Below are 17,953 nucleotides of genomic sequence, written 5' to 3' on the forward strand. Positions count from 1 at the left end.
ACTGGTATTTATACTACCTATTAGTTTTAGTGATTGGGAAAACTTTGTTTATGACAAGATGTTCATAATAAAAATCCTTCTGCTTTGAGGAGCATTTAGCAGTCTATACCTCACATTGAAGGTGTGTGTGATGGATAGAAAAGAGCTGAGAGATGAGTTTAATGCCTTTGTTTTCTCCTTGTGGAAAATAAAAGTTGAAAAGGTCATTTGATTTCCAAAACTTAGTCTCCCATGGTTGTATTAATTCTGTCTTGAAGGACCTGGAGATACCTATTCTAGAGAGATGTATTCTCCAAGTTGTAAAGTGCTTCCTTGCTCCTTATAGCAAACACAAGTAGACTGGCAAATAAATTCAGCAGTGTAAGATCCATAATAGTAAACCAGCCACAACAAAGTTTGACACAGAACTGAGATGACACGACTACCAGGTCTCTCCACAACAGGGAATTTGTTGTGTAAAATGGCAGGTGTTCCATGATCTGAGCACATTGGCGAGACATGCAAATGAAAGTCCCTGAACATGAAATATTTTGATAACAATCACTTTAGACCTGCAGTGTTAAACAAACTGGATCAACTACAATCACAAGAGACTTGAATGACATGGCAGCCACCTCCTATAGAGGAAATGAATTTGCATTCTTCCCTTTTCTGTATCCATTCTCCAGCATTCCCACCTTTTTTCAGTTGACTTTGTCTGAAGGCACAGATACAGGCAGTTTATCCCATGCAGTTCAGCAGGAGATGCCCTACCACAAAATAATGTGGTGCAAAGACAGCCAGTGCAGCTCCCTCTGTAAGTCAGGTGGGGATGCCAAAGCACTCATAGTTCTGCGAGGTGATCTGCACCTTCATCACTCACCCCTTTGGATCCCACTGCAATTAATGAGCGTGCTGTCTGTAGAATTAAACAGATACCTCTGAATTTGGAGGAGCAAGTGTTTAATGAATTAATTTTCATTGTTCTTTTTCTATTTTTAAAGGAATTGCACTGCAATCTTTGGGTTTTTTTCCTATCATGTTTGTGAAACTTAAGAAGGGCCAACTTAGAACACGTTAGTTTGCGTTGTCTCCTGTCTAAAATCTGTAGATGATGCAGAATTGTGTGTCAGCTGTAGAACTGGTCATACCATGTAAACTTCATTATTATTTTAGGAATATCTGAATTTAGTAGAAGAGTTATTTTGTGATTAATGCTTTAAGTAACTATCCAGAAGACAGTTTTTCCTGTGTGTGTGTTTTCTTTTTAATAATGTCTTACATTTTGTTCATTTTGTTACTGAATCTAACTTTTTTTAAAAAAAATATCTGCTTTGATATTTTTTGTTATCTTGAATAAGGAAAGTACGTAAACATACCCTTGGCTCCCAAGGCTTCACAACTTAGCTGGTCTGGTTCCTGCATGACTTGCACTGTTAACTGAACAGTGAAGTATTTTTTGTCCCTGTGAGGTCTGATGTTTGAGAGACCGAATAGAGGAATTCGTAGATGTTTTTTTTCTGAGTAAGCAATGCTTATAATTTGTGCATTAATACCTCTGGCTACTGTTACCATATTTTCTGTTGTCTCAACATTGAAGCTTGTACTGTGTTCCCAAACTGGAGAGTATTTAGGAATTATCAGTAGTACATACACTTGCTTTTTTTTGAGGTATATGTTTCTTCTCCTGGAAATCTTCAGGGTGAGTTTTCCTTTTTTTTCATCAGTTTTTATTTCAAAGCTGTATTTTAAGGAGTTAAAGCAGCACAACAACATAGGAGGTACATTCATTACAATTAATGGAATAAGGCTCCAGTTCAGCAAAATCATCTACACCTTCATCACTGACCCCTTTGGATCCCACTGGAGTTAATGAGTTTGCTGTCTGTAGAATTAAACAGATACTTCTGAGTTTGGAGGAGCAAGTGTTTTATAAATTTTGGTTTTGTTGTTATTGGGAAAGTTCTCTTCTTGTCTCCAGAAGGAGTCAGAACTTTAATAAGGAAAGGTCAAGGGACTAAACCAGCTTTAGTTTTGGAGCATCAGAACTTACTTTGAGGTTGAGAGAGAGGAACTGTGCTTTTTTAAGAACCTTATTTGGCAGCCTTAACGTGAGGCTACATGTGCTGACTTTGTCTCTGAAGTTTTTCCTGTTAGCAAAGTTTGTTGTCAGGCTGGGAAATACAAGGGCATGGTTAAAAAAGAAGGAACCTTGTTGACATTTCACTGGAAATTTTTAAAGCATCAGAAAACTTCTAATGGGAAGGTTAAATGTTGGCATCGTATTAAAAAAAAAAAGAAAAAGTAATCTTGAACTAATTTAAAGTCCACAATTAGCTGGGATCACAGGTGGAAAGAAGAAGTTTTAATGATAGCCTGGCCCAGGCCTTGAGGTAAATTATGCATAATTATTCATAACTGCTATTTTTGGCTTGCTTGCATTTGTCCTAGACCTCTGCCCAAGGAAACAATTTGAAATAATTAGTGTGTAAGTGCACTGACAATGATGAATGAATCAAATGCATCTGGTGCCAAACACGGATCTTGATAAGAAGCAGATAACTTTGGGAACTGTGGATTTTTTGTTTTTAAATTTCAGAGACTGGGAACAGTTTGTTCTTTTTTTTTTCTCTTCTTTTTTTTTTTTCAGACTGACATGTTCAACATAGAAAATTACCACTCATTGGGCCATGATCAAAGTACAGATTGGAATTCTAGCATTGGTAACAAGAAACAGGTCTGCACACTATGTGTGCAACTATTCAGGGCAAAGAAAATGAAGGGGGTGTTGAGGCAAGGAACATTTTGAACACACAGGTCAAAAAAGCCAAAAGTTAATGTTACAACAGCAAAAATGCATTGCTTACCTTACACAGGTTGCAGACACATTTTACCTAAATATACAGCAGTGTAAATACAGCTGTGTGTCATTATTTAGGGCAAAGCAAAAGCAGACACAGTAAGATGCTGTTTGGATTCCTGTATTACAACTCAGTTAAAAATGCCTCTGAAGCCTTCAGGGGTGTTTGTTTCTTTCTCTGGCTTGAATGCTCAGTTTTTCATCTGTGTAATTCACTTTACATGGGTTTAGATGCAGGTGAACATGAGGCTCTTTTTAAATTAGGAGTTTTTAATGAGGAGGGGAAACAACTCATTTCAGATAGAATGCCCTTGTCTTCTGGGCTTCTACACCGAGTTAGCACAGCTTTATCTTGTTGGACCAGTGAAAGAAGTGTTTAGTAGTTTTGAATTTGTTCATAAAAAATTGATTAAAACATTGATTAAGGCACTGCTCAGGTCAGTGACTCAATTAATTAGCTGTGACCAGCAGTCTCTCAATGCAGAGATTATTTGGCATCTCCTTATTGCCTTGAAATTATAACATTGGGAGTAAAGTTCTCTGCAACACATGTGGCTGTAAAGAAAGATTTTTCAGGCTGAAATGCAAGGTATACATTTGATGGAAGAGCTGAGAAGCTGAGACAGCTGAGCTGTTTATTCACTTTCGTCTCTGATTTTCAGGTAAAATTCTTACAATTGAGGATTTAAATTTTGCAGCTTGTTGGATGCATTGTCTTTTAAAGGAGTTCCTTGGTGACATGCATTTGACCTTAAACTCAAACAGGATGTGTTTAGTAAGTCTTCCAATTTTTAGTTAGTCTTTAACCATCTGCTTCTGTATATAATTGTTTTTCTAGTGATTTTCCCAGTGTGAATCCTAATATTGCTCATAAAACTTACAGCTGTTTGGGTAGTGCAACTGAACTCTAATGTTGTGATATCTGAGTTTTGAGATGTAACAAAATGCTTTTGGCAGAATATGGATCTAGAGAAGTTTTTAGCCTATCTAAGCAAAATCCCTGCTCCTAGGAGAGTTCTGATAATATGTTTGCATGATCAGGTATTTTTCCTGTAAAACTCTTCAATGGCCATGTCCAAATTGCCTAAAATCACGGAAGTTTTTTTGTTTCCTTGCTTGTTCTTTAATCTCACTGGTCTCTGAATCTGCTGCTTGGTCTTAATGTGGGGGGAGAAAGAAGAGAGAAAATATTGTGAATAACTGTATGTTCAGTCTTTATTTGATCAGTTCAGAAACTTAAAAACCGACTGGGAGCCGAAGTGTTAAATCCTGACTCACTGCACATGCACCATTTAACTTGTACACTCAGAGGCACAATGTCTAACTAGTAAAGGTCATTTTTACTCAACAGGCATCCTAAGATATATCTAAATAGATCCTGCATTCCACTGTACAAAATCCAGGGGACCCTTGACCCGTGGCCAAAAGCTGGAATACAACTTTTGGTTGCCCTGTAAAACTGTCTCTCTCCAGAAGTATCTGAATCCAGAGCAGATCTTGCTATTCATCAGGATTTCCCACTCTTCTGGAACACAGAGGTCCTGTGGGAAAGAAGATACATAATCACCTAATTAGGTGGTATCATAATATGTGTGCACAGTGGAGCAGAGTTACATTTCCGTGTCTCAAAGAGCATCCAGTTGGTTGACATTTCAGTGGCTTTGTGAAAAATGAGAGGAAATGATGTTGTTTTCTGCAGTCCTGTCTTTTTGAAGATCTGGTGGGGCTGGTTTCTTTTAGTAGGTGTTATGAGCTTTTCAGTGAAGAGTTTGCAGCTCTGGAATCAGCCCACCATTGATTTGTTTTCTACACTCTCAGGATCTTTTGATCTGTAGGGAAAACCCAGCATCTTGACTTATCTCTGCTTCCACCAGTACCACTTGATGTTCCATGGAACATGGGGAGAGGGTGGTGTTTTTGGTAGGTGAAGGTGATAGCTGATAATGCAGTAATTTTTAAATTATGGTGATTGGATCACTGGAAGAATGCCTTTTTTAAAACTGGAAGGAGCAAGATAATGAAAAAATAGGTTGTGAGCTTTTGTAAGTTGTTCAAGCTGCGTATAATCACAAAGTTTATGTAAGTTTTTTACTGTCTTGAAAGCCTTGCCACATGTTGCAAAATGCTAATGCCAGCTCTGTTCTTCACTCAGCTGTATTTCCTTAAAATGGCTTAAAATGTAATGAAGCTCAGGCTGTTTTGCCAGTGTTACTGAATTATATCTGAGCCATTAAATTCAGTAGCTTGCTCCACAGATTGCCCACAAATGTCCTGTGGCATCTTACCTTCATAAGCAATGGCATCAGTCTCGTGTCCATTGTCATTTCTTTTGCAGAGTTTCAGAAATTATTCTAGTATGCACTAATTTTCTCACTTCACACTTTTCATCTTCCTTCACTGCCCCCTGAGACCCCAATCCTCTAACATTTATCTGAGTCTTACCTGTTGGTTTAGGACCCAAAAGGTGTCAGATTAGCATAAAAATCTTACTGGACCCTAAAAAAGTATAAAATGACTTTCTGCAGCCAGCTTCTTATTCCCTAAATGCCTGAGGAGGCTCATGTGCATCATGAGTTACATGGAGTGTATTGTACTAGTAAAATATCACTTATCTCTAGATGACACCCTTATCTTTTTGCTGAATTTGGATGGCATGAAAACACCTTGTGAAAAAGGCTGAAAGCCTTTGCTTTTAATGTGTTTTTAGAGATATTCATGAGCAAATGTGCATACCTTCTAAAGCAAATGCTGCTGCCAGTATTGCATGCATAGGAACCTCTTTGTCAAGTATGCACTTTACCCTCAAAAAAGGATTTTTTTGAGAAATTTCAGTTTGTTCTCTTCCTATTAGCTGTGGCTTTGTAACAGTTCAATTCTGCTGTTCTTTGTCCTAGCTCATAAAAAGGAATATTTAGGAGATTTTTGATTGTAGGTAGATGTGTTTCTCAGTGAAGTTCCTCAGTGCACATGTTTATAGCAGGTTTATTTGCTATCCAAAGAAGTGAGTCTTGGTGAATATTTCTCTTTAATTTGTCAGTGGGGTCAAAATGATGCAAATATGGATTTTTCAGCTGATGATTAGTAAGACCAACTGATACTGCTGGTAATTAAAGCATGAAAATTGTATTGGGAATGCCTGCTGTCCTCAGTAATGTATTTGTTAGTAGAAACGTGGCAAGTTCCCTTTCCTGGTGTCACAATGTAAGGGCAGAGATCTGTGGAAAAAGAATTGACTGCTGAAAGTATCAAATGTGAACTAATGAGGGAGAATGATGTTTTCTGGGAGAAAGAAGTGAGTGCTCTCATGCTGAGTAAGAAAAGGCAGAATGTTTGTCAGAGGTTTTTGTGTGTTTTTTGAACTTACCATACCTGATGTTTAGTTCTTGAAGGTTTTTTAATTTACTTTTTAAAATTATTTTCTACATAAAAGTAGTGATGCTGCAAGGATTTGAGAGCTTAGAGCTTTATAAGCCTATTGAAAACCTTGACGAGAAACATCAAACAATCTTTTAGAATTTGGTACAAAATTATTTCATTAAAAGCTCTATCCTAAAATTGCTACGAGATGCTAAAAGCTACATTAAAATCTGTATACTTAGGGATCTTAAGGCATCAATCCCACTGGTTTGCAGTGCAGGGCAGAGGTGGGATGCTGGGAAGGAGAGGACACTGGCAGAGGCATCCAAGTGCTGCTGACAGCCTGCTAATTAACATGCAATTATTTGACCGAACGCAGCCCCTCTGTGCCCCTGGTGCAGCCCTGGACAGCAAAAGTCACACATGCGTCCTTCCTAAGCTTTGTTAACTCCTTCAGAAGAGAGCGTGCTGCTTTGGCATATTAATTAGCTACCATGCTTTCTTTTACTCCAAGTTAACCCTTAGTTGATTAAAATTACTGATAATTGCAAGGCTGTTAGAGGTCTGTTTATGCAGAGTGTGCTTAAAGGGGCTTTGCTGTCAGGGTGAACAGGCAAATGGTTCATATCGTTTGGTTGTGCTTGCCCCACACTTCTCTCCTTAAAAAGAGGAAGAGCAAACAAGTAGAAAAAAAGAAGCAAGGATAAATCAACAGAATACCAAAAGTTACTGCTAAGGAAACGAGTTCTTCTTCACTGGAAAATAAATGGAATAGTGAAAGAGTGGGCTGATACGACGTTAACTTAGGGAATATTTTTTCACCTATTTCCTGCACCATGTTACAATGTATTATACTCAGAAATTATCAACTTTCAGTAAGTTCAATGCATTTTTAAAATTTTTTTACGTGTCTGCTGAAAAATTTATTGTACTCCCACAAGAGTAAGATTTTGGATTGTTTGAAACTTTTTGACTAAAGTAAAACCAAAAAAAGCACATGTTAAATTATGCTGCATCTCAGGGTTTTTTTGTATAAATGTTTAACATTGTGCCATATTTCATATTTTTCTTTACAGGTGTAAGACAAAAAAAACCCAAATTTTTTAAAATTATTTTTTATTACAGCTTTCTTTTTTTTTTTTGCCTTTTTTAGCCAATGAAAGCAAACAATGCTTTCCACAAAATGTTCTTATGACACTTTGCTTCGACTTTACTCCACTATTTCAGTCAAAGAATGGAATTTCTGTATAGAAAATGTCTCCGTTTTCAGAAAATGGTGTCATTAAAGCTGGCTCACTCCATCTGCATGTACAGTCATTTGTATTCCAATGTTACAGAAATATCCACTTGAATTTTCTGATTTCTCGTTATTTTAAACCAGGACATCACAGTTATTGTCAACCAGGACACTGATAAAACATGAACTTCTGTTTTGGGAGGTGCTGTATTCTTTTTACTGTGATAATTCACTGTAGAGAGGCAGAGATTTCTCAAATCTATGCTATAGAATAACATCTACCCTTCAAACAGAACACTTTGTATGTGCACAGATGAGTCATTCTTAAATATTCCCATTATGCCTTGCACAATGGAATTGGTCCTTCTCAGTACTTCCACTTTTCATGTAATAAATGTAACAGTAAAAATACTTTTTCCTGAGCTCATCTGCTGCAAAAAAGTGCTATTATCTCACTTTCAGGAACACTAAACTTTCTTTTTTTTCTTTAGGTGACCTACTTTGTAGGGTAGATATTTCTTAGAGTTCTTCCTTTTTCCACAGCCAATCTGCCTGTTTTGTTTTTTGTGTAAATCTCAGTTTCTTTGTCACTTAGAACATTCTAAATAACATTAATTCTAACTAAATCTTCAATTTTCCTTTAGTGCCATATTTTATGATCATAAAACAGAAATACTAACATGGATCTTAAGTTTTTCTGTGAGACAGATTTTTTTTATACAAATATATACGTAAGTTCATCAATGCAGAGAATAAGATTGTTTTGAAAAATTTAGAAATTAACTTTTGATTGGCATGGTATTTACCTTATTGTAAGAGATTTGGGTGATTGTTATTCTGACTGTTAAAAGATGGAAAACTCAAGGGCACGTGTTATTTGCCAAAAAAATGTTTAAATACCTAAAAATAGTGTACTTTCTAAAGTAGGAAAACTCTTCATATATATATAATACTTGATTTTTTTTAAAAAAACCCTTTCTGACATCTATTACCCTATACATGCAGATGACCACAGAAATCTGTTAAAGACCAAATTGTCTTAACCAGAACAGTTGGACTTGCTTGCTTATGCTGTTCTTTAGAGCCAAGAGAAGTTGTTAAATGCAACCTCATTTCATTCTTCCTTACTTGGATCACACATGTGCAGTCACCCCAGAATTGCTGTCACGATTGAATTAACGCTGTTTAAATAAAGGGCTGCCAAGTAGAGCCTGGAAATAGTTAATAGAAATTGTGTTCCTACTATGAGTTGAGAATACTTTCCCTGCTGATGAAGGAGATGGGGCCCTCAGGGTACAGACTTGTGGAATAGCAAATGCTGTTGATTGAGTCTGAGGAATCATAGAAGAAAGTGTCTGTGCCAGTGCTTTTATGTAAGAACAAAAGACCTTGCACAGGTATTCAGCACAGACTCTGATTTCTCATGCTCTGTTGAGACCAGAGTTCTCTCATCATAATTTAAAGAAGGAACTTTGTGACCTGAGATGCTGTGAAGTGTAGTAACCAAGTTCCTGATTTCACCTTAAATTCCCTGCAAGCTGGTGCTGTTTTCCTGATGTTTGTGCTGTGCTGGGCGATGCTGTTGCTGAGATGGACAATTTCACTCGCATGGTCAGATGGGTTGTGCCACGCACGGGATGGTCTTCTGGGATTCAGAATGAGGTCGCTCTGTAAATTATGCAGGAAACCAGCAGTGCTGGATGTTAAACTCTGCTGCAGTGTATGGAGTGAGACCATTGTGGAAGAGTCTAGAAGGTGATTCTGTAGATCTAGATGTCTTTTTACCAAAAGGGCTTATATTTGGGTCATGATGAACTAATGATGTGCTCATGGGCAGACAAATCCAATTTTGCTAAGTAAAAGTTCCCAAGTATGTTGCTCCTCCTAAGGTGCAGAACTTTGTCCTTCCCCTGGTTAAACTTCATGCTGTTCCTGTCAGCCCATTTCTCCAGCCTGTCAAGGTGATGTGGAATAGCAGGATGACCCCCTGGCATATTAACCATTCCTCCCAGCTCTGTGTCATCAGCAAGGTTCCTGAGGGTGCACTCAGCCCCACCATCCAGATCATTAATGCATGTTGAACAGGACTGGACCCATTATTGATGGGTTCCTCCGGTCTTCCCTAGTCCCCTAGGAACTGGAATTAGCACTTGATGATCGTTGATCATCACGCTCCTGTGTCCTTATTAGGGGCTGGAGGTGTTTTTTTGTTGTTTTTGGTTGGTTGGTTGGCTTTGGTTTGTGGGTTTTTTTGTTTGGGTAGCTGATTTTTTTAGTTTTGGTTTTGGTTTTTTTTTTATGTCCTTGCTTTGGTTTTGGTGTGTTTTTGCCAGGCTGACGTGCAGGTGGATTTTCCCCTGTATCACCTCTCTAGATTGCCACTTTAATGCTGATGCAGGGAGCAGAAGGGAAGGTAGGAGTAGGGCAGAGCAGAATCAGCACTTGAGCTGTTGTAAAGCCACGATTACATTTATCGAGCAAGTTCAGTCAGTTTTCCATGTGGTGATTAGAGGTCAGATGCACATTTCTGAACTCTTCACAAGGAAAAGACATCAGAGAGAGAATATTCTGATGAGGTATTTTGTTTGAGGTGTTTTAATTTCAGCTTGGTGTTGCATTAGTCAGAGTGGTTATTTCTGAAAGATAGTGAGTGAATTTTAATTTATGCTTCAGAACACTGTGTTAGACAATCTTGAAAAACCGAAGCTCGTGTCCAAAATGTCCCATCTTGAATGTTGCAAAATTGTCAGTCTTATATAAATTGTCATGCTCTGCATGTGGAATTTGACTGCAAAGAACACGATTGTATTGCTTCTATATTCTGTCACAGCCCTCTGATTTAATTAGGGGTTGCCTTCCAGCTTTTGGAAAGCTGCAGAAATTTCCTTCTCTCACTCTCTGGCCTCCATTATATCTGTCTACTGCTTCTCCACACTTCCAAGTGGTTGGGAATATTTCTAGTACAGACTACCACCTTTCTGCCCAGCTTCCATTCTTTCTTTGTTTCAATAACAGCTTTCTTTCCTCCTCTCCTTTGTCTATAATGTTTTTTGAATCATACCCACTATTGCATTGGATTTTTTTATGATTGTTCTTTTCCCTTTTCTTTTTGCAGCAGCATTCTTCGTTAGCTCTTTCTTGTCACTTAATGTCATCTTTGTTGCCTACTCTTGTAAACCTGACATCCTTTTGTCCCACTTTTTCTCTTCTAGGTTTCTTATACTTTTAACTTTTCTTTTTCTTTATATTTCCCAAAAATCTGTATTTTTGTTTTCTTTCCACTTGGAAAAAAATATCCTTGCCTTTTGAGAAAGAGCAGTACAAACAGTTTATAATTTGTTCTATGCAGTTGGGTTTCTTCTGTAAAAAAATTTATTCAAGCTGAGATTATTCATAAATATCATTTGAATGTTTCATGTGAACAAATTTTAGCTGTGGGAGGCTCGTGATGAGACTTTGTGTGATTAATCTTACATATTGCATGCTGATTTTTCTGTTTCTTTGCTAATATTACAAAAATGTTGTCAAACTTCTGTCTAGGAAACTATTTTGCCTGCTTTTCATGTCTGTTGCTCCTCCACCTCTAGGAAATAAAGCAAGACCATTGCTAAAGCCAACATGTAACCCTGAAAAAGCAAAAGTAAACAGAGACTAACTTTGGCCTCTTTTTTGAAGTACTACCTGCTGTTAGTGCAGAGAGAAAATAAAAAAAATAAAAAAACCCACCTTCTAAACACTCTCAGTAACAAAATTACAGTTTTATACTTGAATTCAAGAACCTGCATAAGTGCAAGGTAACATAAATCATAACTAAATTGTGCTTTTACTTTCTCCTCACCCTTTTTCAAAGCAAAAGGCTTTTGTCTTTTCTTGTCAGTCTTGCATTTTTTATGGGAAACCGAGTTTTCCTACATATAGATATAGGGATATAGAGTATGGCCTTTATAATGAAAAATGATGCCTCATTATATATATAAAAAAAAGTTCTTGTATTTTTAACTATTTGGCCTCTCTGTCCACACAATTATATTTGGCTGTACTTCTAAGAAATGTCTTCTAAGATTATAGCATAAGTAGACATGTGAATAATATTTTATTATTTTCTTCCCTAAATCTCTTCATATAGAGAAGTGAAAGAAGTGTTAAATCTGGATAAATTATATTCAGGCTGGTGAAGCATGATTCTTCAGCTTTTTCACTGACTTTTTATATTCAATTTAAATAAATAATTGCTATCTTATCATTAATGGCAACAGAATGATTTTTCTGTAGGAGGTGTTCTTGTTTATGGAGTGAAATAGGTGCAGTGTGATCACAGTAAACATAGTTTTTCATTTAGTAAGAGATAAGCACACCAGAATATTCCAGAATGCTTAATGCATAAATTATAAAACTTCTGGGCGAAAAGTATTTAATATCACCTGCATAAAATACTTCTCTGAGTTCAAAGGTATGTTGTGGGGATTTTAATTTTAAATCCTGCCTTTTAAATTTTTTTTTCTGACAAAATGATACGGATAAACAAATTTGCATTTTTGGTCTGTTTTGGGGGGCAAATTGCTATTTTCATGGTAGAAATGTTCATCTGACCACTTGAAATTTTGGTATATAAAATATGAGACTTGATGGCCTCAAAGATATTGTACTTATTTAACACTTTTTCTTTTTTTTTTTTTTTTTGCCTAGCTCCTTTGGTTTTGGATGTAGCAGCACTGAGTTTCATCAGTAATAATTTTGTTCATTATAATTCAAATTTAAAAAATGGAACTCTGTTGGGATTATCAGCTTCCTTTGTTCTCCATCTCTTTTTCTGCTGTTGTAAGCTATGAGTGACATGTAGGTTCAGTTCAAGCTGTAGATCTCATTTCCCAAAACATTGCCAATTGGGATGTTGGCTCTGGGACATGTGAATATGGAACAGCTATAAAATGCACTTCTGAACTTTGTTGCATATCAGTAAATCTGCATTACTAGCTGTATTTCATGGGTTATAAATCAGCAGTGATACTCAATTTTTCCTGTTTCCTGTGGCTTGAAGCACATTCCAAGTGTTTTCATGCCATGGGTTTCTCACTAGGTCCCATCCATCTTGTAGGAGAGAGTTCTGATTCCAGCCATGGCAAAGATTCTTGACAGCTCAGGTTCTCTGTGGACTTTGAATTTCATGCTCACAACATGTTCAGTTGGACCCTGGGAAGCAAGTGAAGATCTGAAAGACAGTTGCCTACATATGGCAGCTTTCCTAACCAAGTATATTAAAATGTAATTTTTATCTCTGGTTTATGGGACTTCAAAGTCTCAACTCACATAGGAAGTCTGTGATGGTCTTATCTCAGAGTCTTGAAGTTGAGTCTTTATCAGAAACATAAATAATTTGACAAAGTTCCTGACCTTGGGGCAGGAAAAGACCAGGAGGATGAGGCAGCGTGAACGTTAGTTTGTCTCTCGTCCTTTGAGCTGTGATTCACTCATTACTTTTGAGGTCACTGTCGGGACATTTTGGAGGACCATGTGGTCACTGCTGCAAGGGCTGGCAAATAGAGGGTCTCATTGTGTTCTAGTGCTGTGTAAACTTCAACCTTTGGAGCCACAATTCAGCAAAATAAACAAAACAGTAGAATCCTTGTCTGATTTTTTCCCCCCCCATCTGCAGTCCCAAGTGCAGAGAACTGAGTCAAACACACTCACATATTATTGATGCACATTCCCAGACGGCTTTCATTTATATTTAGCCCTGTGTTTTGTGGTAAAAAAATCCTTCTTGTGCAGTTGTTTTCATTTTGGGCTTTTCACAGCATGTTATCAGTGTCTCACTGAGAGCAGTGCGAGGTTAATTTTTTTGTTTGACCACAGGACTCAAAAGTGAGGCAATTTTGAATGTTTGAATACAAAACTGCAGTGCTGTTTTACTCAGTGTGTTTGCATTCAAGGTAGTTATGATAAAGAAATGAAGCTTAAGTAAATAAAGGTAATCTATAAAAATATTTTCAGCATTAGAGCTAATGAGCAATGTTTAGATTTCCAATAATTCTCTGAACCTTATTTAATCTCTGCAATAAAATATTGATACCAATGATAATAATTAGTGTAGTGTGTTTCTTGAAGCACATTGTGTTCCACTGTAGCATAGTAAGCCAGAAAATGAAATACAAGCATTATGTTTACATATAGAGTCTTATGGAGGAATTTGGCTAGTGGGGTTATAGGTCAGGAGTTTATGTTCCTGCTAATGTCTCTCAACCTCCCACATAGTAAATATACAAATCTAGCTATTAAATGAGTTTTGAATTTGAGATTCTTTGTGAGGCTTCTCTAAAATATGACAATATTTTTAGGATTGAATGTCTCCTATTCCAGGAGATATTTGACTCCTCCTTGGGCTTACAGTGACCTGTGACTGAGGGTTCTGCAGCAAAAATGCTGTACAAGACACAGGTAATGTGGTGTGAACAGCAGATTTTTTTCAAGTTTTACTTCGTGTGTTTGTGAGCTGTTTTGTGTCATGAGCTTCTGTTCACTCAAAACTGAAATTGTTTGAACCTGAATGCTGCCCAATGGCTATAAGATTGTGATCAACTGGAGGTTTTTTTGTTTCCTTCATTTTTCTTTTTTTTTTAATTTGTTTCTGCATGTAAAACTGTGTATTTCTGTGACATGCTTACTTGTTTTCAGTTCTAAATGTGTACAGTTTGTCAAATAATGAACAGAGTGTTTTCAGAAAATGGTCTATCTCCAGTGTACTGCTGCAGTATAGACCTGTGAAAATTAGCTAATACCATTGCTCCTCAAGAGTCTTTGGTTAAAGTCCTGGTTGAGTTACTTCTGTTTATTTATCTCGTATTAAATTAGGCATGAGTTCCTCTTTCCTCCCTAGCTTGACATAGGAAAAGTAATTGTTTAATAATGTTTTAGAGCCTTGAGAAATCAAGAGCATCTTAGCCAGAGGTTGAGAACTGGGAACTACCTCCAGAATTCCCAGTCTAATTACTTTCTTCTTGTTGAACTGAAATGAATTTATCTTTAGAAAATATGAAATGTCAACCCACGAGTTCCTGTATTAAACATATTTTTCAATTAAAATAACTGGAAATATGTGCATAGAACTAACTTTTCCTAATTGTATAGTTAAGAAATTAATTTCCATAGAATTACAGTAAAAATATAATTTCTTTTTTGACTCAGCAGCTGACTAAAGAATAATAACCTTTTTGGAGTTATTTTTAACTTAGCCTTTTAAGCATAATGACTATTCTCTGATTTCAACATGTGCTTAGTTTTGAAGACCCTATATGATAGCTAGATTTAAAAAGTAATACATGTACTATTTTTATTTATTGCCATTTTTTCCAGTACTTCTCAAGCAAGGGATTGGAGGAAACAACATTATACTTTTCAGGTATATGTCATACCTATTTTTGTCTTGTACTCATTGAAGGGAAGGTGTGATGGCTGAGACAGTATTTCAGATGTTGTTTTCTTTAGGGAAAGAGTAGGTGTGCTTCCTTCAACAGGAATAAAGAGGCAACTTTAGGAGGAAAAATGCTATGTTTTGTTGATGACTTAGAAGAAGATCATAGTATTAAGTACTTCACGTATTTTGTTAACAGCAGAGCTCCTGATTGATTTTTAAGAACCTGTTGTTTTAGGTTCAATTAGTTGATTCTGAGCTGATTTAGGGAGGTGAGGGCCATGTTAGTCCTTCTGTGAGACCTTTTGTGTACCTAACTGGAAGGACATTCCGTGTGGGTAAGGATGCTGTTCTGAACTGCCTGAATAAAGAGGTTGAAAGAGAAAGTTTTTGTTAAAAAATGGTGCTAAAGATGGAAGCATGGAGATGATCTGTGAGTGTGTAATGGCTTAGGTGAAGAATATCAAAAAAGAGCAATGAGATATGATCTAAGTAAAAACCAAACTACCCAGATACCTCTAAATTATGGTAATTGCACTGAGCAGGCTTTTATGGAATTGATTTGGGCTCCAGCTGTCGTGGAAGTTGTTTAAGATTTCAAGTTAAATTGTTCTCCCATATGAAGTTAGGAAGCATTAGCTGTGTCTCACTCATGCAAATTAAACATTTCCATTTGTAGATTAGTTTTCCATCTGGGTTGTGCCAGGGAGTTGAGGAAGGTTTCAGTGGAATCAAGGCCTTACAGAAGGGACAGAGTCACAGTGCTTGCCTTTTGCTGTCTGCCGTGCAGGATGACATCCAGTGTTGTGATCTTAAAAGGGGGTTGTCATGTTGGAGGCCACAGATCCTGAAGCTTTTCTCAGAGTCTGGGAAACTGCCCGTAAAGACCCCCAGCTCTTTGGACTTGACGATCATCTTGAGTTGGAGGAAAGACTGCTACATTCAGCATTAATTACTTTGGTAATGATATAGTGGCCTTGCCAACATCAAGTCTGCCAGAGAGCTGGAAATAGGGGCACAAATCTTAGAGCATGTCCTCTATTGTATTTGCATTCTCAGCCTCATTGTACTCACCTCTCACTCCATATAGAGTTCATCTGCTTGTGAGAGGTTGTCCTGCACATGCATAGAATGATTGCTTGTGGGAGTAAGTATCACTTCTGGACTGGCTGCTGTGGTGTGACTGTTTTCTGGAGTGATCCATCACTTTCCAAGGAATCAATAATAAACAATCACCCGCCCTGGAAACTTGTGCTGTGTCCTGTCTTTCTACCTGGCCAGTTTATTCATGGTCTGTGGAAGACACTGGTTGAAGGCAAAGTTGGTCTCAGAGCAGCTGGTGTAACAGTGCCTGGTATTTTTTTTCTGTTTAGTTTTGCACTTGGAAAACAAGCAAATATTGTTTGGATTAAAGAAAAAAAAAGGCAGCTATGTAAAATGTGCTCAGCACTCTGTATCCATCTTTGGTTTAATCATCTAAGAACAAATCAGGTTTTCTGTCGGGAAGTAGTTTTATATGTATTTGTGTTACTTGCCCTTGTGCAGTAGTACTGCCAATTATATTTATTAGCCCTAAATATTAAACAGCTGGAAGGATTCCATTGTATATAAATAAGACATTTGAGACCTGGAAGGATGCCATTCCTAATACAGCAGCTGGTGCTTTTTGCAGTTACATCCAGCACAACACTACTGAATTTCACTGTACATTGAGTGTTGTGTTAATGACAGTAGGAGAAACATGGGGTGGTTTGGGATTTCTGTAGGAAATGTGTAAAAATACCTTGCTTTGAAAGCCAAACTAGCAAGGAAATGCTATATTATCCACCTGTTTTGTGCATTTTGATGTAAATATTTTTTATCTGTGTTTTGCTGCCAAATACAAAGCAACAAACTGCAGAGGCTTTTCAAATGTGAAATTTTAAGTGTTCCTGTGCCACAGATGTTTTTCACTTTCTCTATTGCAGTGGTGTTTTCCCATTTAAGTAATGGTTTCATGCCTCAAAATTCCTGCTTGCTGATGCTTCTGAAAGCATTTGCTAATGGTTTGGGGTATTTTTATGAAGGCATGACTGACTCTTTGTTAGAGTCCAAGTAATAACTAAACAATAACAAAAATATTGCCCCACTAACTATTCGTTCCTAATCTATGTATTAGAAAATGGAGGCATAAATGTGGACAAGCAATATCCTCGTATTTCCTAACCAGCAAATACTTTGGGGAAGTGTATTCTTTCCATTCTTGACTGCCTATGCCATGATCATTTCTTTGGAAAGGTTTACCATCAGTACTTGTGTGGTTACATCCAACATTAGTGCTTTAGGTGAAAAAGGTGATAGTGATGGAGGACCTGATTAATTTTATCTGTGTTATTATTAACTATGAATAAATTTTAAAAAATAAAAACCTATTGTTATGAGCCATATGCCTGAAAGTATTATGTGTAACACTGTGTGAAATCATTTCTAATTATAATTACTTAAGGACACATTTTTCTTGCCGGATTGCCACATCCACAGCGTGGGGTGAGTTCCACCTTGGATAAATTTCTCTTTGCTGAACTCTCATTGTACCAAACAGCCACTCATTTCTATCTCTGAAACCAGCTACACTTAAAGGCTGAATCTTACCTGGTTTGTGCAGTGCTCGTGGAGAAAGGTGCTTTTATGTGAGTGATTGTTCAGCGCAGATTTCCACCGTGGGGACTGTTGTGTTTAGAACTTCCCAGAAAAATCTGCTTAACCTGTGAGAGAAATGAGATAGAAACCTGTTTCTCCAGGAGACATGCAGCCTAGAAAAAAACCCCTATAAATGCTTTACTTGTCCAGGCTCTGAATGGGTGTTTGAATGCTGGATTCAGATGTCTTAGAAAGTCAGATGTTTTCCTCATTGTGGTGACCTTTTTACCTCACTGTGATTAAGAGGATTTTGCTTGCAGAAGGGTGAGAATCAGCTGTCCTTACAAGTTTGATGATGAAGTGCTCATCTGTCTGGCAGCTAGAGATGGGGGGAAAAAGATGGCTTTACTTATCTTTCTGCAGTTTGGTTTAATTATTAGCCTAGTATTCCCATGATAAGGTATGTACTCTTGCTTTCACAATATTGTGTGTA

The 17,953-nt window shown here is 37.2% G+C and overlaps 1 protein-coding gene and 1 long non-coding RNA gene across 8 annotated transcripts in view; one reads left to right on the plus strand and one right to left on the minus strand.

The window, feature by feature from the left end:
- EPHA3 (EPH receptor A3) overlaps nucleotides 1–17,953 on the plus strand; it is a 206,089-nt gene that overhangs the window by 40,149 nt on the left and 147,987 nt on the right. Inside the window, exon 1 of one of the 3 annotated variants that reach the window (XM_051780237.1) lies at nucleotides 13,640–13,868. The exons of the other annotated variants lie outside the window; for them this stretch is intronic. Within the exon in view, the coding sequence (XP_051636197.1) occupies nucleotides 13,851–13,868 (18 nt within the window). The 5' untranslated portion in view covers nucleotides 13,640–13,850. Of the gene's footprint in view, nucleotides 1–13,639; nucleotides 13,869–17,953 lie in introns of those variants that run through there. 3 annotated transcript variants of the gene reach the window in all.
- LOC127467829 (uncharacterized) lies at nucleotides 3,892–17,885 on the minus strand. Of its 5 annotated transcripts, none has more exons than XR_007903325.1 (4): nucleotides 17,742–17,879; nucleotides 17,473–17,576; nucleotides 14,843–15,844; nucleotides 3,897–4,380 (listed from the first exon to the last, which is right to left on the minus strand). It is a non-coding gene; the product is annotated as an uncharacterized LOC127467829 (long non-coding RNA). The 5 variants fall into 5 exon arrangements; XR_007903324.1 differs by having other exon boundaries at nucleotides 14,843–15,796; nucleotides 17,446–17,576; XR_007903323.1 differs by lacking the exon at nucleotides 14,843–15,844 and having other exon boundaries at nucleotides 3,892–4,380; nucleotides 15,916–17,576; nucleotides 17,742–17,885.

This window comes from Manacus candei, unplaced genomic scaffold, assembly GCF_025592945.1.
Source record: "Manacus candei isolate 608988 ecotype Guabito, Panama unplaced genomic scaffold, ASM2559294v1 h1tg000014l, whole genome shotgun sequence".
Taxonomy (NCBI): Eukaryota; Metazoa; Chordata; class Aves; order Passeriformes; family Pipridae; genus Manacus; species Manacus candei.